This window comes from Mustela lutreola, chromosome 5, assembly GCF_030435805.1.
Source record: "Mustela lutreola isolate mMusLut2 chromosome 5, mMusLut2.pri, whole genome shotgun sequence".
NCBI classification, from domain to species: Eukaryota; Metazoa; Chordata; class Mammalia; order Carnivora; family Mustelidae; genus Mustela; species Mustela lutreola.
In genome coordinates, this window is record NC_081294.1 from 34,959,207 (window position 1) to 34,982,075 (window position 22,869).

Below are 22,869 nucleotides of genomic sequence, written 5' to 3' on the forward strand. Positions count from 1 at the left end.
TCTGCATGTTTATGGAAAGCTTTTATGGTCTTTTGTTTATTTCATCTTATTAGGGCTAGTTGAATTACAGCTGGCTAATATAACCTATTAAATCCACTTAGCTGGCCACATGTAAAGTCCACTATATGCTAACATGCTGAAAACAAATAAGTCTCGAGGGTCTCACTGCCTTGATCCTTCCTTAAGGCATCTCACCTTGAGTGAGTATGGCCATCAGACAAAAGGGCTACAGAGGTCTACAGTGTCCGAACGTTTGTTGGATTTTATCAATGTTTAGCTTCTGTTTACTTTTTCATTTTAAATATCTAACAGTTTTTCATGCATCACACAGATAATTTTTACGTTCCACTTTTGAGATCCTATAAATTAATCTACTGATTGATAAGGCAGTATGATGAGGAGATGAAGAATTCATAAAGAAACTTTTTCACAGTCAATGCACACATACGATTTTCCTCTCTACTATCTTGGGTTGAAGACCATGGTTTTACGATTACAGGAGTCATTTACTTAGGAAAAAAAAAAGAAAATTCCAATCGAGTGTGAATATAAATGTGAAGATACTTGGCCAACCAGACTTTGAGACCCTCAAACAATAGTAATTCCCCAAAAGGAATACTCTTTTCCTGGGTTTCTTCATTTCTTCTTCTCCTACTTCTTAAATCTTGGGCTTTAAAAAAAAAAAAACTATAAAATTACATTTAAGTTGTAATTCCAACACAGGACTTCTAAGAAATATCCATATGAAAAGAGGTGAGAGGAAAAACCTCAGAAAAATGAAAGTGATCAGTCATGGAATTGTGAATTTTATTTTTTACATGAATTTTTGTCATTACTCTGAAGCCAAGCTTGGAAAATTTAAGGGTCAGGGGCGCCTGAGTGGCTCAGTGGGTTAAAGCCTTTGCCTTCGGCTCAGGTCATGATCTCAGGGTTCTGGGATTGAGCCCTGCATCGGGCTCTCTGCTCGGCAGGGAGCCTGCTTCCCCTTTCCTCTCTCTCTTTCTGCCTCTCTGCCTACTTGTGATCTCTATCTGTCAAATAAATAAATAAAACCTTTAAAAAAAAAAAAAAGAAAAATTTAGGGGTCAAATCAGTTTTTTATTTGAAACAAGTATCAGTAAGGACCTTTAAGAATTCAGTTGGTTTTGCATTTATTGAGCATTTTCTGTAAACCAGAAGCTGTGCTAGGAGCTTTTTATGCATTGTACCAGATCTTTATAATAACCTTCGAGGAGAGAATTATAATCCCTATTTTACCATAAGCAAACTTCCTTTAAAGTCAGCTAAATGACTAAGCCAAAATTTGAATACAGATATGTCAGACGCCAGTACCCATATTATCTCGACTACACTGATTTTTCAGGCCTGTTCTTTAGTAAACCAGTTAAATAGTGTATGAGAAAGTGTGTTGTTACTTTACCTTGGGCATGGAGGGGGTCAGGAATGGGAAGAGACAAGAAATGATAATGATTTTCATCACTGGACAGTGAATGTACTTTTATACCACTGGAAAGAATGAAAGGTACTTCTTTCTCAAACTTCCTAACTTTGGTTTTAGCCTGACCTGCATAACTACATGTAAAATATTTTCTACAAATGGTTATTTTTTATTTTCTCGTATCTTTGAAAACTGTTGTATATGTATGTAGACACTATCACATGCACTTACTGAATCTGTAACTCTACATACAGGGCAACAAATCTGGTGCAAATTTCATGCTCAATTAAAAAGAAATCTTACAACTTTTCTATGTATTATGGAAAGATCGACATCTGTCCTCTATTTAATTAGGTCCATCCTGATTATGTTAAATGTGTTCTGGCTCCCGTTAAGAAAATTACCTAAATATACATGAAGGAGAACCTTGTTAAAAATGGATTGTCAGCAAGAAACAGGGGAGATTTAAACAAAGAAATTCCAAGTAAAACTTAACAAAAGAAATTATCTCAAACATGAATGCTCAGGCTGAATAATAACCCTTCCCCTTCACCTCTCGTGATTGATCCATACGAAAATGCAAATGCAATTTGAAACCAATAGTTTTGGAGCTTCAAGAGTTTGGTTAATTTTTCCTTCCTGTTGCTTTTCACTTTGGAACACCTTTTGGCTTCTGGGATCTGACTGGAGCCAGGAGGGGAAATGCCAAAATACTATGGGGAAAGGCTTGTTCTTGGGGTAATTAAGACGTGATTTGAGGAAACCAACCCCTGCTATAAATTTTATGTTTAAAAAAAAGTTCTGTCTATGAAATTTCTAGTGGGCTGAACAGAGGCAAGAATTTCAGATAATAACATTTAGATAATAATGTTAAAGTAGAGAATGGTCAGAATTCATGGGAGAGCTTGGGTTTAAGCTTTGGATCCTGAAAAGATTGTGTTCCCTTCTTTGTTTTGCTATTATTTCTGTGATTTTCCCCCCCATACTTTTTCTTTGAATTCCTGCCTTTAAAATGAGCAGCATTAAGATCTCCCTGTGTCACATCACTAGGGATAGACAAGCATTTGAAGGGGTGGAAATTCCTTTTATCATTTATTTGTTCATTTGCCCCAACAAATGTTTGCTTGCCACATATGTGCCAGGAGGTAGTCTAAGTTTTGGGATATAACTGTGAACAGAAGGAATCTGTTCTTATGGACCTTAAATGCCAGTGGAGAATAAACACACAAATACTCAATATGTTAAATTATATAAACGGTCAGGCATAAAAATGAATTCATATACAAAAATATTTTATAGAGAATGGTTAGGAATGGCCTTTCTGAAAAGTGACCTTTAAGCAGAGACCTGATTGAAATGAGCGAATTAGCCATATAGGTGCCCTGGGGAAAGAGTCCCACAAAGGAGACAGCAAGCACAAAGGTCCTGAGGTGCCCTTATGCCTGTGTATTTGAGAAGCAGTGAGAACAATACGGTGGAGATGAATGAGCATGGAAGAAACAGTAAAAGTCATGTTCAGAGTTTTAGCAAGAAAGAAGTTCTCAGTTGGAGTCTAGATTATAAGCTGGTGAGTGAAAGAAATAGTAACCACCACATTCACTGAAATATTGGCCAGTCCAGCATGATTTAGGAGTATACCTGGAAGGACTCTGCTACATGAGTTTAGAATATCAGACTATTCCTTTCACCAAATTTATCAGAACAGCTGGCAGGGATGCACTTACAAAGGGGGAAACCTAAAAGCTTGAGAAGAAGTAGAAACTGTTTGAAACAAGAGAAGGAGATGACTGGAGAAAAAACAAATTGCCCCAAATAGGCTATACATTTTTAATAGTTCAGTCAAAATCCCAAAATGATGCTTCCTATTTCTCTTCTCCTCCCCTACCCTCTCTCTTGCTTTTCCTTGCTTCCAAAAGGCTACATGCTATATGATTTCATTATATCACATTCTTAAAATGACAAAACCATAGAAATAAAAAACAGATTAATGGTTGCCAGATGTTAAGGGCAGGGGGTGAGAAGGAAATGGGTGTGGCTATAAACAGCAATATAAAGGATGCTTGTGGTCATGAGAACGTCCTATGTGTTGACTCTCTTCTTCCCAGTATCTTGGTTGTGATAATCTATTACAGTTTTGCAAGATTAGCCCAAGGATTCACAGGCTTTTGCTCTGTTGTTTTTTACAACTGCCTGTGAAATCTGTAAGTATCACAAAATATAAGTTGTAAGAGCTTAAAAAATAATGATCACTGTGATCCCAGAGGACAGTTCGAGGCATCTGAACTCCGTCATTCACGCATGTTCCCCACGCATGTTTTCCACCATGGCTGTCATAGTACCATATATTCTACCCATTTGTATCCCTTGGTGTAGTAAAGCACATTTATTTCTTGGTGCATTAAAACAACACTGTCAATCTTTAAATTCACTGATACTCTCCTCTGCAAGCAAACAGTTGAGAGCAGAAAAACTAACTCAGATGAAACCAGTTTTTAGAGGAAAAAGATGAGTTGATTTGAAAACTCCTGTAAACTAAAAAGGGGTATGAAACATTTGGGGACATTTCTGGTGAAGAAGGTAAATAAATTGTTCTCCCTTTTTTCCTCTTTGTTTGACAAGACACTAACAGTACCTAAGATTATCCATTTCACCAAATCTTCTCCAACACTTAGTGTTACCAGAATTTTCAATTTTTCCTAATTTAATGGATGTGAAGTGGTTTCTTTATTTTCACAGAAATTTATAGGAGTTCTTGATACATTCTGCATATTAATCTTTCTCAGTGTTATGTGCTGAAAATAACTGTTCCCAATCTGAACTTTTTTTTTTTTTTAAGATTTTATTTATTTATTTGAGATAGAGCAAGAGAGAGAGAGAGCGCACATAAGCAGGGCAGAGTGGCAGAGGGGGAGAAGCAGACTCCCCGCTGATCAGGGAGCCCAGTGTGGGGCTCAATCCCAGGACCCCGGGATCATGACCTGAGCTGAAGACAGATGGTTAACTAACTGAGCCACTGGGGTGCTCACCACTCAATCTGAATTTTGTACTGTTTTATACTGTAAGACATGTGTTAACATTTTGTTAAAACTGGCCTGAAACTATCTGGCATTATAAGATCATCACTAAAATTGTGGGTTGTAGCTGTAAGAATAGATAAACTTTAGCAGAGAAACCACGTAGTCAAAAAATGGACCCACACACACATTTGAATTTGGATTATGAGTCGAATGATTTTATGTCCCAGCTTGCCTGGACAGTTTTTCTTATGCTTGACTAAGCATTATTAGTAACAATTCCCCCTTTAATTTTGAGAACTTTTTGGTTTGGATGAAAAAATGTATATGGTCACTATATATATATATATATATATATATATATATATATATATATATATGACAAGGATGGACCTAAAAACAAATAGGGATACCAATTACTGTCCATATAAAATTTTATCTGTATCCTACACTGTAAAAAAAAAAAAAAAATTTCACATGAATTGAAAATCTAAATATGAGCAAAATCTTCAAAACTTTTAGAAAAATTGTAAGAAAAGCTTTATAACATTAAGTTGTAGGAAGAATCTCTTTCAAATGACATGAAAACATAAACCATGTTAAAATGAAAAGTTTTTTTTTTTGGAGAGCAACTGGACAATATGTGGGAAAGTTCAAAGGTGATAAAACCCTAGAGTCCATCTCTAATTACACACTGAAAAGGCCTTTTGACCTTGGACACCAAGGGACTTGGATGAGATGTTTCACTGTATCAGTGGTTATAAAAATTTAGAAACAACCTTATATGTGCATCAGTTTGAGGATAGACGAATAAATAAATAATGCTATTTTCATAAAATGGAATGCCATTCAGCAGTTAAAACAAGTGTACCGTGTTAAAATTTCCAAGAAATCATGGAAAGATCTTGGCCTTTTTCTTTCCAAATTGATGGAGTCACCTGCTTCTTGCATTTTGCATAGCAAGGCTGCTGAAGACAAATGCAAATTTCATCAAAGATTATTTTTGTGAAAGTAGACAATGAGGGACACTGTATTCTTTAATGTTTTAAGATTTACTAACAGGATCAGAATAAAAAAGTAAACAGAAACAACACCCAACATATACTATATTGTGTTTTAGCTGCCCAGGGATATCTTAGATATAATGAAGAGTGAGATTTTTGAAAAAGTTGTTTAAGGATATGTTTTAGAACTTAAATACTTCCAAAACTGTCATCTTGTCCTGTGTTGAACTGATACATATTAATACAAATATACTAGTTTATGTAATCCTTGACAGCCTCCAGAAAAGAAACATTGCATATATAAGGTGAATTAAATGGCTTTTATGTTTTCTTGGGTTAAAATTGTTATACAATATGACTATCTCTAAGATTTATTTTAATCTAAGTTTGTTTTTACATCAAAAGGCTGTGTATTGGGGCGCCTGGGTGGCTCAGTGGGTTAAGCCGCTGCCTTTGGCTCAGGTCATGATCTCAGGGTCCTGGGATCGAGCCCCACATCGGGCTCTCTGCTCAGCGGGGAGCCTGCTTCCTCCTCTCTCTCTCTCTCTCTCTCTCTGCCTGTTTCTCTCTGCCTGCTTGTGATCTCTGTCAAATAAATAAATAAGATCAATAAAAAAAAAAAGGCTGTGTATTCTCTCTACCCAATTTCTGACTTGGGTTATTAAAATATTTTCTCAAATCGATTAAACTAATAAATCCAGTAAACTAATATTTACTGTTGTCTCATGGACATTTAGGTATCTATCTCCATTGGGCTTGAAGAATGTTTCCGCGTTTCATCTTTATTTTCACTACTGGCCACTACTTTCCCACAGTGTTAAAACTGTATATCAAGAGGCTAAAGGGATATCTGTCCTAAAACCAATCACTCACTCCCTGAAACTTGCAATTTCATGTTAATGTCGAGGCCAGTCCAAGGACTGAGACTTGGGATCAGGACGTAACTAGTATCCAGAGTGGAGGGCAGCACGTTCTTTGGTCTGCTCTAGTTGTGCTGCTTCATCCTTGAGCTGAACATCTGTCTCCTAAATCCCGTTTCTTTTAGCCTCTTTTCATGCCTTACAAATGGCAAAGCAGTTAATGGGAGCGTGTTAGGGCAGGGATGATGGTGATAAGGATTTTAGTTGAATGATTATTAACCTATTTCTGTCTACTTCCTTTTTTAATGAGAACCTGGATTTTGTTGTCAATACTATGGGTTGCCCTGTTTGAGACTTCTTTGAAAAATTTCTTTAAAAAAGTCTTTCACATAAATAACCATATTTTATATTCTGTATTTCTTCAGAGGCAATCCAGGGTGGGCTCATCAGAATATAAACTGGCAAATACCAGCATGCTGCAAAACAATGTGGAAGCCCTCTGACTTGTGAGAAGCACTGTACCTCATTTCTTTGACTGGTTTTGCTATGTGGTAATTGTTAAGGAAACATCTGGTTACTGTCACATATTTGAGTATCCGATCTCATTGCGTGACATTTTGTTCTGTGACATTTAGTTCCCACTTAGGACTTGGAATTGAAAACCTAAAATTAAGTTCCATTTCCAACATAATAATAGGGAATTGTCCTGGATAATGATGTTTGAGGCTCTCCGTAATGGAATTTCAACATAGCACAGGGGGGAAAAATAATAGTGAATTGTTATCAGTGATTTTCTTCACAAAAATACAAATACTTAGAAACTGTTTTTGGAGGGGCTGCTCTGGAACTCTTCTTAGTTTTGAAACTAGTATTCTTTGCTTTCTGGACTCATGGTAAATTGAAATGAACTCTCTTACTGTAAAATTCATCTACTTACACATCTCTCATTTTATACTGAATCCTCTCCCCCCCACCCCGTTCCCGTAAGGAAACATTTAGGAATATGCCTTTAAAAATGTCTGAGTATACTTTTCTAACCTTTAGGTTGTCCACAGCAGAACTGCATCTATCATAGGTTCTCTCAGCTGGTTCTTTCATAAAATAAAAAAGGAAGGATATTTAGACAACTGCCATTTTGCCTCTGCATGATGTTGGCACTTAGCGTAGTGCCCATGGACCTGTAGTTCATATCCTGGAACTAGATCTGCAAACCCATTCTTAATCACTTATGCTGTTAACTCTGTCCAAGCAAGTCCTAAAAATGTCTGCTTTCCTCATCAGTTTGTTCCTAGGAAGTATTCTGTGTGTATCCTTAGGTTTCTCCAGTGGACTTACTATTTATTTGTTATTTGAGTTAAAAACAGAGACAACCATTATTCAGAAGAAGGGCTAGTTGTTTTGCTACAGTTTTATCAAATAGTCCCTACCTTAAAAACAAACTATGCTTAACAGGAAGTCTTAGAACTAGTTCCAAGGGAAATAGACTCTGTGATGGGAGATTTGCATGTAGGAAGTTTATGGGGGTGTGCTCTCAGAATGAACACCTGTGAGAGGTGAAGTAAATAGCTCTAGGCAGAGGGGGAAAATGTTGATCTGAGATGAAATCACAACAGATGTCTCAGCTGATCCCACAGGGATGACCCATCAAATAAGGCATGACCCTTATTCCCAACTGAGCAAGGGGCCAAGGCTTTTATACTTAAAGCTGAGTGGTCTTTGGATGTGGCTGCCACAGCAGGGACCAGGGGAAACATGCAACTTGCCTTTGGCATCTAGAGAATGAGTGCCTAGGTCCTGAAAAGGGGACCTGGGCAGTGTACCACCCATTAAGTATGCAGGATTCTAAAAGCTAACCAGTTTGCTTGGAAACAGAGGATAGATAGGCATAGTTTCCCTCTTTTCCCAATTTACTTGCAAAAGGATGAAACATATAACAGAAAGCAGGTGGCTACACAGTGGAGATAGGAAAAAAATTTTTTTGTGTGTGTGGGGGGTTGTTTGTACTCACTATTCACTGTGGGTTGGATAGTTATCACTTTTACTTTCTAGGAAAGTGAGGCTTTCTTTCTGTCGACAAAAAGCTGAAAAGCTGCTAAAACATTGCAATACTAAAGCATCTAGAATTTGACTAGAAACCCTTGTGCTCAAGGTATTTATTCTTCCAAGTGAACATCAATCCCTCTTCGTTATCAAACCAGACTTTCCATAGACAATGCATCGCCATATCTGAAGTAAGGAAGCTATGTCCATGCATATGTTCTTTTTACATTTTCTGTGCCTCCTTCATTCTGATGCCTCAGAAAGCCCATTTCCCCCCGCTCCCAGGGGAGAAAATTATACTTTAGAACCAAAGTTCCTCCTCATGAGCTGGCCCACAGCCCAGTAATCAACAGTGCCGAGAGAAGCATGATTTTAATATACATTGATGATCTAGTCAGTGGTCAGAAAAAGGTTTTCTGGAGAAGAAAGAAATAATACATGAATTAAACCTGAAATCTGTGTAACGAAGTAATCTTCTTGAGAAATGTGGAGATTTTGAAAGTGACCCAGTCATTATTTTAGCACATTAGGAAAAGTTCTATAAATATTAACAATTGACCAATGAGAGGGCAGAAAGTCAACTTGTATTGAGCACTTATTGCTTGCCAGTCGTTGCAGAAAACAGTTAGCAGATACAAATATTCAATCTTTACCACTGTCCCAAATATTAGGAATTATTATTCACATTTTTTCACTCATTTATATCTTAAATGGGATAACTTTTGTAAGTTTACACTGCCAGAGAGTGGAAGAGCTAGAATTAAAAATGATCTCTCTCTGATTCAAAAGTGTATGCTATTCCTCTCAAACAACTTCCATTAAGAGAGATGCGTCAGTAAAGGAAACACCTTCATTATCCTTAGAAGTACACTAAAACAAAAATATAAACTTTGGGCTATAAATGGTGTGGTCTTCATTTCTTTCTTTCTTTCTTGGCCAAGTGTCCATGTAATGGAGGGAACAGTGATTTTGGAGTTAGGAGACCTGTATTCGTTACCTCGCACTGAGCTCTAGTAAAGAAACTGAACCTCGGTCTTGTCATTTCTAAAATAAGGGCATAAAAGCAGAATGAGATAGCTCAACCTGTCAGCTGATTTACTGCATTTGATAGAGGAGACAGATTTTGAACAAGTTTTCCTGTGATGGGGCTACATTGTATCCTGGAACCAAACTGTGATACTTTGAACATTGAATGCTCCTGTGGTTGTATGAAGCACTGACAGCACTGGGTTATCTGGGAGTCATTTTGTTTCCATAGCAGATGTCTATTTTGATGCTGACTTCTTGCTTATTTGATTACTAGTTGTACATAAGAAGATGGAAGTTCAGATGGTAAATGATCAAAGGAAGAGGAATAAACAAATTAGGAGAAACGGTTTGGCAAATGCGACTATATTTACAAAAGATCCTTGTAGTTTTGGGTACTTAACACAAACATTTCCTCGTTTATACATTGTTGGTTCCGGATGGATTTACTAAGGTTTTTGGAGAAGGGGGGTGGTTGAACTACTGTGGGATCATAGGAACTGATTCAGTAATATATTTGGAGTCAAAAGCTAATTGTGTAATTCTACTGGGAAAATTAGATCTACAAAGATGGAAGCTAGGATTGTAAATGAGTGTGAGCACAGGTACCTATCTCTGGTGTAAACCGCTGTGGATGAGACGGAACAGAAAGTCACTTGCATCAGCTCATGCCCCTGAAAGGAGGTAGGAATTGAGAACATTTGATTTTAAGATGAAGAATATCATTAATATAAATATGGTCTCCTAATGTTCTCTGAAGTGGGCAATATTCGTTAGATGCATAAATTTCAATATATTAGCCAATTCCATTATTTTAAGTCCTGTCTTTTTTATAGTCTAATTATAAATATTTCACATATGAGATGTTAATTCCTAAAATTGTCATAAATCCTCAGGAATTAATGGGGGCTACCATATGTAGATTTATATTTGTATGTCCGAAACTGATTGTATTTTGTTGTTCTTCTAGTAAACGAGGAAGGTCAAGATTTAAAAATATCAGAACTCCCGAAAGTATGTCTGTTCCTCACTAAGTTTACTTAGAGAGTGAACTCACTAAGTTTTCTGGCTTCCATCAGTTTCATCTAACTAGCATTTTGAGACTTTGGTCAAGTGTTGTTTTTTGAATCTATCATATTTGGGGCATTGAGCAAACTACAAAATTTGGGGGAAAAGTGTGACATTGTGGGGATATTTCATCTATGGGTTAAGTAAAGATTTATTGAGCAAAACCATACATTAGACTTTGCAGTGCCGCCATGGCTTAGGAGTTGGTTAAGGTGGTTTGATATGATGCTTGGTGCCACACAGTTCTGTGTATCAAATGAAAGCATTATGATTCCAGGTGTGTCAGACATCCTCCTGGGAGTTCTGTGGGTCTTATGTTACAGACTCTCTCTTAGTTTCCCAGGGCTCCCATAACAAAGTACCACAAACTGGCTGCATTAAACAACAGAATTTCATGATCTCATTGTACAGAAGGCTAGAAGTCTGAAATGAAGGTATTGGCAGAGTTGGTTCCTTCTGAGGGCTGTGAGTGAAGAGCTTTTGGTGGTTTGCTGGTGATCATTGTTGTTGCTTGGCTTGCAAATTCCTCACCCCAGTCTCGGTCTTTGTGTTCATATGGTATTCTCCCTTTGTGCATGTCTGTGTCCGAGTTTCCTATTTTTATCAGGACACAAGTCATGCTAGATTAGGGGTCCATTCTGGTTTAACTGGATCTTAACTAATTACATCTGCAAAGGCTGTATTTCCTTTTTAAAAACAATTTTTTTTTTTAATTTTTAAAGAAGATTTTGTTTATTTATTTGACAGAGACACAGTGAGTGAGGGAACATAAGCAGTGGGGAAAGGCAGAAGGAGAAGCAGACTTTCCGCTGAGCAGGGAGCCTGATCCGGGACTTGATTCCAGGATCCTGAGATCATGACCTGAATGGAAGGTAGATGCTTAACGACTGAGCCACCCAGACACCCCAAGGCCTTATTTCCTAATAAGTCTACATTCTAAGATGTGGGGGCTTTTGGACTACAACCCCTAACAGGTCCTATGTTTCAGTTTTGGTTTTCTTTTTTCTCGAAAGTGAGAGTGAATGATTTCATGATTAGGAAGCACAAATTTTATCACTAGGGAATATTTCTAACCATAGAGAGAAATAGAAATGAAACAATAAATAAAATCAGAAAAGCGAAAATAACAGTTCGAGGTACTCAATATTAGATGCCTCCAACAATCTCTACTAACATTACTATGGAGTCTTTTACTCATTGGAAGCAACTGAAGGCAGGTATGGGTCTAAATAAAATCTATCTTCTTCTGAGTTTAATAAGGAAATAGATTTCACATAGCTATTTAATATCACCTAGAATTAAGAATGAGGAAAAAGAGAAAACGTGGTTGATAATGTGTGATTTGACTATTTTTCAGGAGATTTTAGAGAATGGAGTGCAGAACTTTCTCCTAGGGTAGGATAAAGAGAAAAATTCTCCAGTCTGACTTTAAAAATCCTATTAAATTTCTTTGTTTCCTGCATGAGGTTGAGCTTGCATTATAAAATGCATTTTATACTTACTATCAATTTATCAGGGAAATAAATAAGATATTGTTTGTAACTTATTTGCAATGTCATTTTTCAGTGTTTTTCTTTTGTTAGTTGGAAAGCTCCCTAAAAAACGGTTTTTTTTCTTATATCAGTTTCACAGATATTGGCTTAAATATTGTTAATGTCTGAAAATATTCATCATATCACTGAAAACAACGGGTATGGAAAATTCTGGCAGTTAAATACCAGATGTTAAAATATTTTTATTGTTGAATTGAATTGATAAGAGACCTCTAACCCAAATGCCTCCCGTAACCATAAAAGGCAGGTTTTTTTTTATTTATAATACCTATGAAACACTGATTTTAATTTACTGCTCCTTGAAAGACCTGGGAATATTTGCATTGTCAGCAGCTTAAATTGAGCACAGAAATGATAACTAATTTAGAAAATTATAAGATTATTTAGTCATTTACGATGTGTATAAGGTAATTAAAAACAAACTTTAGGAGGTTAAGACCTCACTGTAGTTGGTTATTATACAGCTGGGGTCACTGCCTAAGTTGTATGAAGGCATATGTTCAATTTACAGTTGTAATGAGGAACATGGGATGTTTTGATTCTTCATTTGCTGTGCTCATCTCTAGAGGATGCAATTGCCTATATTAAAAAATGAACATAGGCTCTTTTGTAGAGGATAATAAAAATGTGTAAGATAATACATGCCACATGCATATATGGTTGACATATGGCTTTTCTCTTTGAGTGTAGAATTGTTGCCCTTAGCTGATATCATGGAGCAGCCACATGGAAATATTCATTATGAGCCACTTAGGAATGAAACCAATTCCTTTGATCTCATTAGTTTGATCATGATTATTCCACTTTAACTAAGATGTGGTGTTTGTAAAGGTGTTTTCACTAGGTTATTCACTTGCAGGAGTATTTTGTGTTTTATTCTAATCAGCAAAAGACAGAAATGCATGCTATGAAGCTTTCTTTTGTCACATAGTGAATGCATACAAGGCATAGTAGAAGACATAAAACAGGTTTTTTTCTCCTTTCTTTTTTATTCTACATTTAAAAAAATGGCATTTGAGTTGCAGATTTTTTCCTACATGTTGATTAACTTGAAAATACTGGTACATACTTTTGAGGTAAATACTTTTGATGTCATTATGGTAGAGGTTGATATATAGTAGGATTACCTTTTGATTTAGTGAAAAATTGCATTCATCTCAATTATTATTCTTCAAAGTTTGCAGAATTATAGTGATTCTGACTATATTCAGGGCCCTTCTCTTGGCTTCAAGACAAAAGAAAACAAAACAAAACAAATGTAATCTTTCTCTCATAAAAAAAAAACACATAAAAGGAGAACATCTTGAAATGTCTCCAATTTGAACAAATTATATGAAGGCCAATTAGAATTCATGAAAAATATAAGATTAAACGATACATGTTCTGGAAAATGGTATATGTTTGTGTCATTGGTCTTATTTAAACAGGTGTAACTAAGAGCCTTTTTTGTTTTTGCCTCTGTCCAGCACTGCCCTTCCCTTGGTAACCCGTTCTTCATTTCTTCCAATTGTGTGGGCTGCCAAAACCTGCACCTTGCAGCGCTCTGATCACGTGACCCAAACCTGGCCAATCCCAATGTCCCTATGCCTTGTCAGACTATTTGCTCTGGAGGTTGGGGTGCTATCCAGTCCTGGCCAATAATAGTCATACCTAAGATGTTTCCATTTGGGGATCTTGAGAGAAAGAGGTTTTGGGTTTTAAGAGTTGGAAAAATGTAAATTAGTGGCAACCAGTAGCCTAGCAAATAAAGCCAGTCAGAGGTAAGAGGAAATGAGTGCAGAGTTTAGTTGCTTCATGTCCTGGTTCTGATGGAACTCAGACCTGCCCATTTCTTTCCAGTATCCTTCCAAAATGCTCCTCTTTTTTTCTTTACTGCTTTGTTTAAGTTGCAAAAGTCCTGTCAAGTGAAACAGACAAGAATTCTTAATCAACACGGTATTTGTTTGTATTACATGGGTTACTTCTAAAGCAATAGGTATTGTAAGTTATTTCATAGTTTCCTACAGATATTTTTATTTAAACAAAGTTTGGACTAGCTAGAGCCTTCACTGATAAGGATAAGGTAATTTTTTTTTGGCTGCATAATCATAAATCCTGAATTAACAACATCCAAATTATTGGAATTGTGCAGCATTAATGCTTATCAATTTAGATAGTGTCCATAACCTTGCTTGTGCTCTGGACCCAGCATGCATAATTATATAGTTTTTTCTTTCTACTTTTTAAATCAAATTCATTGGCCTACTCTCTCCCCTTGAAATCAGAGTTTGCAGCCTCCTGGCTTTCCTCCAAACGCCTTTCATTGTTTCACAAGCCATCCTTGTTTTCAATTCATCCTTCTTCATCCACTGTGTAAACTAGGTGGACCTGAATACTTAGGAAAAATCTAAAGCATTTGGTTGTTATTAGAGTAAGGATAGCTGACTCACACATGTAAAACATTAAAGAAAACTCACAAATGTTTGAATGATTTTTTTTTTCTTTTGTTGTTGTTTGGGACTGTGGGGCATTTCACCACATCCTGCCATGCACAGAACACTTGAATTTCTCTTTTTGTTAGCAGGTAGAGTTCAGTATAGGCTAATAAAACAAACCAGGACAATATTTTTATTTTCTTTTCCCAGCATTTTTATTGATTTATTTAAATGTAACATACTATACACTGTTCAGCCTTTTGGGAGGTAGGAGGAGGGAGGGGTTCTATATCTTTATGAGGCGTCTCCTCAGAACCAACACTCACATGGGCACACATTTGTGGCTGACACCTTGACATCGTGGCCAGGGACCACAATTCCCACAGAGGTTGAGCTCCCAAAATGATGATGATTTTTTTTTTTTAAACACACAATATTCAGGGCTGGAAGTGCTTTTTCTTCACTAGCACAAACCAGCTGCAAAAGGGGATCAGAATTCTACCTCAATATCAAGCAAAGATGCCATTTTTAAATGCAAGAGAATCTCCTTTCTCCTTACCAAACTGTTCGTCCGTGTGTGTGTGGGGGGGGTATTGGAGTAAGGGAGATGTTTTCTATTTTTGGCCTCTGTAAGCTTTGATATATTTTGCTAGAAGCTGTTTTAGTGTTTGGAGTCCGATAATGATGTCTGTTTACAAATAGTCTCCTTGGTAATCTAAGTGACTGTGTGAAATATGAATCCAGTTTGTGCCCTGTTTGCTGTTCGTGCAGTCATCTATTCCTGTATTTATCTCACCAAATGTTTAATTTTGGTTTTGGGTGGTCTGTGTTCATGTGTCAGGTGCAATTATTATTTTAGAATAAAAGAGCAAAGATAATCTAGTTCTGATAGCAATACATTACATTATAGGTCTCAGACTCAGTTACCAATTATGTTTTCACATACAGATTCCAACCACAAAAATTAAACATTTTTAGAATCTGATTTGTTAAGAAGCAAGTTGGAAGCCAAGTGCTATGAAATGCAACTTTAGCCATAAGCCCAAAACTCTCTGCCTCAAATGCATACCTTTTGAAATCCCGACTTTTTTAAGGAATGAAAAAAATAAGACCTTTTACAGGAATGACTTTATGGTAAGTTTCTTAATAAAACTATTTCTTAAATGACAGATTAACTGGAAGTGCTGGTTAAGCATTGACGCAATTAAGTTATAAGAGAGGATCACAAAACACCAGCCTTTCTAGAGGTTAAACTTTAGTAAAAAGACACATGCACTGAGTCTTTCCCTTGTACCAAAATACTGTGTCCAAACAATAAAAATAAACAGACCTTTTCAAAACAAGAAATATGAAGATAAAACTGCAGCATCAATATAATCTTATAGTTATCACTTAAAGTATTTAAAACAAATAGTATTTTTCTACACTTTTAAAAAAAATCACTACAGACACTGCAAATAAGGCTTATGTATTTATTTACTGGAATACAATGTGATGATGACTGGTATACTCCTATGTATTGTTTTCTCTACCTGCTCTAACAAAATGAATTTTGATATGATTACATGATGGAGTCTTCCAAAGCTCTTTACATTGACAAGAAGTAAGTTTTATTTGGTTTTGTAAAGACTAGATCATACAGCTCGAACAGATCATACAGCTCGAACAGGCTTCAGTATATGGTTACACATATACCAGGATATAGTTGCTCAGTTTAAGCCCCTGGGAGAGTTACACTTCAAAATTCCTTGATAATTTCCTTTGGGGGAGATGCACTATGTGGGACTTATAAAGGGATCTTATATATGCAGACAGCCTCTTCATCTCTAACCACCATGACATGTGGCAAAAAATCGTTGGGAAATAATGAGGCTGGGCCAATAAAATTTATTTATAACAATTTTCCTTCTTTTAGTATATTCTTGGAGCCCCATTGGTGTATTGAAAGAGAAGACTTTGGCCTTCTGGTCTAGTTCTTATGAAAGGAAGCCTTAGGAGTGATAGATGTTTTTAAACAATGGCAGATATCTCTCATCAAGCCGTGCCATGACACTGTCATATTTATTGTTGATGGTTCTTATTGCAGAAGTGATATTAAGTTAACTCATAGCACATGGGGCTCTCACCCTGCTTTCCTATCTCCTCTCCTATTCTTGAAGTGTTTGCCAAGTTTTAAAAACACTTTGTCATGAACATGCATGTGGTGTGCTGAAGAAAAAGAAAAGGTAAATCAGAGGGCAACTGCTGAGGATACTCTTTAAAACCCCAAAAGATATTTAACATCCTATTAAATAAATAACTTAGAACGAAATAGAAAGGGATGAAGGCAGAATGCACAAGCATACCATACTATTTGTTTTGTTAGAACAGTTTTACACTAACATGTTTACATTTTTTAAATTTTATCCAACTCTTCCATGATGCCATGCCCAAAGCGCCTTTGGTTGTGCATATGACGTGACCCAAGTGCTTTCCAGTAAATGCTTGCGTGTCTGACTGCTCATTGAATCGTTAGGCTTGCATGAGCAATGAAAGTCTTTGATATGAGTTCGTATTCCATAAATAACTTTCCCGAAGATCATTCAACAGATTGTTCCATGTCCTTTCAGTCCTATCTCAGAGGTTAAAAAACAACAACAGAAACAAAAACTTCACCAAAATCCCAGCCAACATACAATGTTGTTCGCTTAGGAGTAGCTTCCATCCCATTTAATCTGCCTATTATCTCGGTTATAAGGCATGACACAGAACTAATTAAAAGAACATCATATGTCAGCAGTGAGTACAAAACCTTCAAAGACTTCCTTTCTTTCAAGCGAGCAGACATCTGCAATGTGTCTCTGCCTTTTGAGCTACTGTCTTCGTGAAGAATACCAACTAGTCCTGGCAAAAGAACCTTTGGTTCTGCTGCATCCACAAACATTGCCTTCCTCTATGAATGTACCACCATTGGAAGAAAATGAGCTGAGGTGTTTTTCCTTCGCGTTTTCTGTCCTCTCCTAGGAGCTCCTTTTCCATTCAATGCCACGTACATTTGCCTCCCATTGTGCTGCCAGTTAAAGGATGCATATGTATTGTATCCATTTTCCTCTATCCTCTCCTTGAGCTTACAGTCATTGTTAAATTCTTTCTGCAAGAGAAAAATAAAATCTTTTATTTCTCTGATGACGGTACTTACTTCCATTTGACACACACCATACAGAGAACTCCAATTCGAGAGTTTTGTTTGCTGTTGCCATTTGTACATTGGTTAAGTATTTAATGCACCGTGTCAACAATAGAAGAGTAAAGCTCACAACCACAGAACAGAATCCGTGTTTGAAGGCTCATGATTCATTTTAATTGATCATCATAACCACATGTTAGGGCCCTTTTAAAAAGCTGATGTGTTTTGACTCTGACATGGCTTAAGTGCCTAGAATGATTATTAAGAAGCAAACGTTTCTCCAACAGTATTTGTGATGAGTCAACGACAAAGAATAGTCTTATAATCCGTTTTTTTTTTCCCCGAGTAATGACCAGGGGTCTCGTGGGAAAAACAGAATTTAAGAAAAAACTTGAGCTTATCAGCTTTGCAAACTTTACCTATAAATCCATAATAAATACACCCATATAGACAAGAAAACAGACCTTATAGCAAAATCATAATCATTTGAGATAACCAAGAGGCCAGGGAGGGGTGGAGGTATGTCTTCCTATTTTACAAATACTAGATTTCTCTATTTTGTAGGTAATATATAATTTTCCATAACTTGGAATTTTAATAGATTTACTCTTAGGTCTAGAAGTAATTGAAAACTAGGACATGGAATTCCTCACTTTGTGAATTACCATATCAAAGAAATTACAAACATGGTGACTATCACTACCTTCATTGTATAAACCTGAGACTTTGATCCTGGGAAATTCCACTCTATAGCCATAGTCCTTTGGCTTTGTTTCAAGTGGCCATGTGTTTTTAAGGGGATCTTGGGACAAGAATTCATGTTTCCTTCATTCCATAAATCCAGTATCTCACTCTGAATTACTGATGAAGAGTAACCACTCATCTCAAAACTCTGCCTTTAGAAATGTCATTCTTCTCTTAGATCCACACTAAAGCAGATAAGAAGCTAAGGAATAGGGGCTTTTGCTCTTCTGGTTCTACGTTTCCCAATCCAAACCCAAGGTATTGTAGGGATCTTTAAGTTGGCCTCTCCTGGGCAGTTCAAATAGTTTTTCTCACCTTGGGATTTAATTTTGTTTTTTTAACTCAATTCTCAATTCCTAAATATCTGTATTTTTAAGTGTCTGGGTTTCTGTGAACTAGATCATCATTTTGAACATTATCAGAACCATCACAAACATAGTTTGTCTAAAACTATATGGCTTCGAAACAGAGATGATTTTTTACGTGAATAATTACATTCATTCTAATAAAAGGGATGCAGTTTAGAGACTGGGAGAATTGGGGTTATTTGAAATGATTTTATATTTGCAACAGAGCTATGTATAAAAAAGCAGCAGTACTTATTTTTCCCTCCCCCAAATAAATTTATAGAGCAATTAAGATTTGTTTATTTGAAAGAGAAAGCAAGAGCGTGTGTGCGGGAGACTCAAAAAGATTCCCACTGAGTGTGGAGCCTGATGCCAGGCTCGAACTCAGTACCCTGAGACTGTGACCTGACTTGAAGCCAGAAGTCATTTGCTCAGTTGACTGAACCACCCAGGTGCCCCTAGAACAATGTCTCAAAGTGAGATACACCTCTAGCAAACTCCTAATCTCAGTTGTTTTTTAAATATTTACACCTTAGCTCAAATTTATCAAAATCTCTGGAGGAGGGACCTAGGGATCTACGTGTTTATAGCATGTAGGCAAATCATCAGCATGAAAGTCAAAAGAAAAGAAAAGGTCTTGGGGGTCTGCTCTGGATGGATCTGACTGCTGAGGGTATAGTGTGGGACAAGGCAGCCCCTGTCCAATTTAAGTTAACAATATATTGGGGGAAGACTGTCAACAATAAGCACATTCATGAGAGAATTTCTGTAAATCCCATTGCAGATAACTGCATGGGGGTGCTATGATAGAAAGCAGTGGGTCTCTACTTTAGATACAGAAATGGGATGAAACAATTCATACGTCTTAGAGTTCAGTAGGAAGCGTAGGCACAGTATGTGAATTGTGTTGGGACAGAAGAAAAAGGTTATTAAGTATTTTTATGACACTTTTCATTTAAGAATGCTCCATTTCTCTCTGATGTTACCTTTTTAAAGAGGTATACTTTATCAACTGAAAGTTATTTCAATCTTTTATCGCAGTTAAAATTGTTTACCTTTTATTTCTCTCAATCTAAATTCATGTGATCTGGCTTTACTGTAAAGCTTAAGTTTTGACTTAGTGTTTTAGTATCTCTGCAAAGGGCATAAACCTGGTCCTTCCCCCAGTGATTCCTATAATAGTTAGATTAAGGAGGGACTCAGTCATGTTCATTCAAGAAAATAAAAATAAATGCCTCAAAAGTGATTATGCTATGAACCCCTAAATGGTACCACTTTTTAAAATGGCCCACTACTCTTCTAAGCTTAGGAGTAGAACTGCACATAATGGAAAAATCTTAAATTCCTTTAACCACCTCTCTCGCCCTGCCATGCAAAAGGCAGTTCCCCTAGAGAAAAGGACTGGCCCACAGTGTGTGTGCCTAACTCCCCAGTTATGAGTGGACCAAATGAAATACAAGACTATCTATAATCAGACCAGTGGTCCTTAAGTTGGGTTATCAAAGTGTTGCATTGGGAACACCTGGAACCTTGTTAGAAATGCAAATTCATAGATCTTGGGACAGCTTTAATATATCAAAAAATCTAGAAGTGTGTTTTAATCTTCCCAATGATTGTGATCTAGTTTGGGAGCCACTGGCTCCGGGTAGGCAGTGCAATTGTTCTTACGCTAATCAACAAAATAAGGTTACTTACACATTTTGAAGTGATATTCCTTAATACTTGCTATGAAACACAGAGGTGTATGTACCCTAATCATGGGCTAGATACCAGCTACATCAGGGAATTAATGACTACTGTCTAGGTAAATAAAATTATGGAGTTGATTGAAGGTACGCAAATAGTGAATTTCCTAATCTGTCTCCCCATCTCATGTTTTAGCAGAATACAAAATACCAAGCCCCTGTTTTATCTTCAGCTTTAAAACACACACAGTGTATGGTTTCCTACTCAACTTAAGATCTTTGTTTTCAATGATTCTTCTCCAAGTTGTCTGTAGCACCCGTGCCAATCTGACCAGATGCTTCCGTGAGAGTCTGACCCATTAATAGTTCAGAGCATTGACTGATGAATGCCAGCAACAGCCTGTGTGGTAGGCTGATGGGTGAACAACAGAGGAAATTACAGAATTGTAAGAGCTGCTTTGCCAGCCCTCGAAACTCTGGTGACCAGCCTGTCGTGGCTCTATTCACTAGCGATAGAATGATAACAAAGCTCTTCAATGTCTGAGGGAAACATTCCAAAACTGTGGTAATGATTTACTGCAGTGGACTTGGAAAACTAAGGCAGAATACTTACTGAGCCATAGAGTTTCCCCTTCTTGTTCATGGCTAAATAATAGTTGCTGTTAATGGCTTTGACGGCAACAACTCCGATTTCCACTGACGTTATCTCTAGGATACCTAAAACATACGATTAAAAAAAAAAAAGATAAACTTAAGGGGTCACATACATTTAGGTGAAAGAAAAAATCAGAACTATTGAGTTTTAATTTATGATAGTTTTAAAATTAGTAGATTTAAAAAACTGGGGCACCTGGATGGCTCAGTCGGTTAAGCAAACAGTTCTTGATTTCCACTCAGGTCATAATCTCAGGATGGTGAGATCGAGCCCTGTTTCAGGCTCTGTACTCAGTAGGGAGTCTGCTTGAGATTCTCTTTCTCTTCTCCCTCTGCCGCTTTCCTCCCCCCATGCGATTTTTTTCTCTCTCTCAAATAAATTAATCTTTAAATAAATTTTTAAAAATTAAAAATTAGAAAAAATCCAAATCTCTTTTGGTGTGCCTAAAAACATAACAACTATATTGAAATAGGTAATTAGTCTTTAAAAGAATTCCCTTATATTTTACTCTGAACATATAAGGGAAAATATTGTTTTAATTAAAATGCTTCCTTTGCTAACTCTGCATTTTCAACCCCATAAATATTGAAACAACTCTATCTTAGCCTAGATTTCACAAAAACTTATCAGAGCACACATCTGTACTATGGTATTAAATTAAATCCATAGCATATGTCAATAATATGTCAGATTTGCCTCAATCTGTAAAAACAGTGGTAAACTATTTCTGCTTTGTAGGACACTTAGATAAACTAAATCCCTTGGCTACATTTAACTGATAAATTCAGTTTTGGAAAATGTGTTGACATTCTGTGATACAGAAAGACTAATCCCAACATCCACATTGTCTTTAAAATAACAAAATCATTACTCTGGGTTGGGAGAATATCCAGTATCCATCAGCATTTACAAAGGCTTTTTTTCCCCCCCCTAGAAAGAATTGAAAACTGAGGGAATTTGTCACTGATAGATAAGAGAACCTTTTCCCCCTAATACACATGTTTGGTTGGTGCATCTAAAGGCAATTTTCTCTGAAAGGTCTATAGGTAACTATAGGGAAAGGATTTGATATTTTACCTTTAAGGTACAAACAAATACATCTGTTTATTTGTATTTTTAAAAACACTTTCTTGGGGCCGCCTGGGTGGCTCAGCAGGTTAAAGCCTCTGCCTTCAGCTCGGGTCATGGTCCCAGGGTCCTGGGATCAAGCCCCACATTGGGCTCTCTGCTCAGCAGGGAGCCTGCTTTCCCCCACCCCCCGCCCACCCTGTCTCTCTCTGCCTGCCCTCTGCCTACTTGTGATCTCTGCCTGCCAAATAAATAAATAAAATATTTAAAAAAAAACTTTCTTGTTGTGAAAATAAACTATTATATTATATAAACTATTATAAAATTAAATAAACTATTTAATTTTCACAACAGTCCTCTAAGAAGGCATTGCTCTTCTTAATTACAGATGAAAAACAAGACATGAGATTGTCTAATTCACATATAAGATGTTAAAGTGACAGAGGCCAGGGGTGCCTGGGTGGCTCAGTGGATTAAAGCATCTTCCTTTGGCTCAGGTCATAATCCCAGGGTCATGGGAATGAGCCCCATATTGGGCTCTCTGCTCAGCAACGAGCCTGCTCCCCCACCCCCCCCCACTCTCTCTGCCTACTTGTGATCTTTGTCAAATAAATAAATAAAATCCTTTTAAAAAATAAAAAATAAAGTGACAGAGGCCAATAATGATGGATCCAACACCTGAGCTTTTGGCTTTCAGACTATTTTGCCCTCTATGTCTGTTTGCCTCTCTATCACATCTCCCCACTCCTTCCCACTTTCCCAAGGGAATCCTGTTGGAAAACCATCT

At 36.9% G+C, this 22,869-nt stretch overlaps 1 protein-coding gene across 1 annotated transcript in view; it reads right to left on the bottom strand.

Annotated features, from left to right (window-relative positions):
- Positions 1-15,875: 15,875 nt before the first annotated feature.
- The window catches only part of FGF10 (fibroblast growth factor 10), an 87,761-nt gene continuing 80,767 nt past the window's right edge, over positions 15,876-22,869 (bottom strand). The window contains exons 2-3 of the mRNA XM_059173939.1: positions 20,973-21,076; positions 15,876-17,547 (exon numbers count right to left, since the gene is read on the bottom strand). Coding sequence (XP_059029922.1) covers positions 17,350-17,547; positions 20,973-21,076 — 302 coding nt within the window. The 3' untranslated portion in view covers positions 15,876-17,349. The remainder of the gene's footprint in view (positions 17,548-20,972; positions 21,077-22,869) is intronic.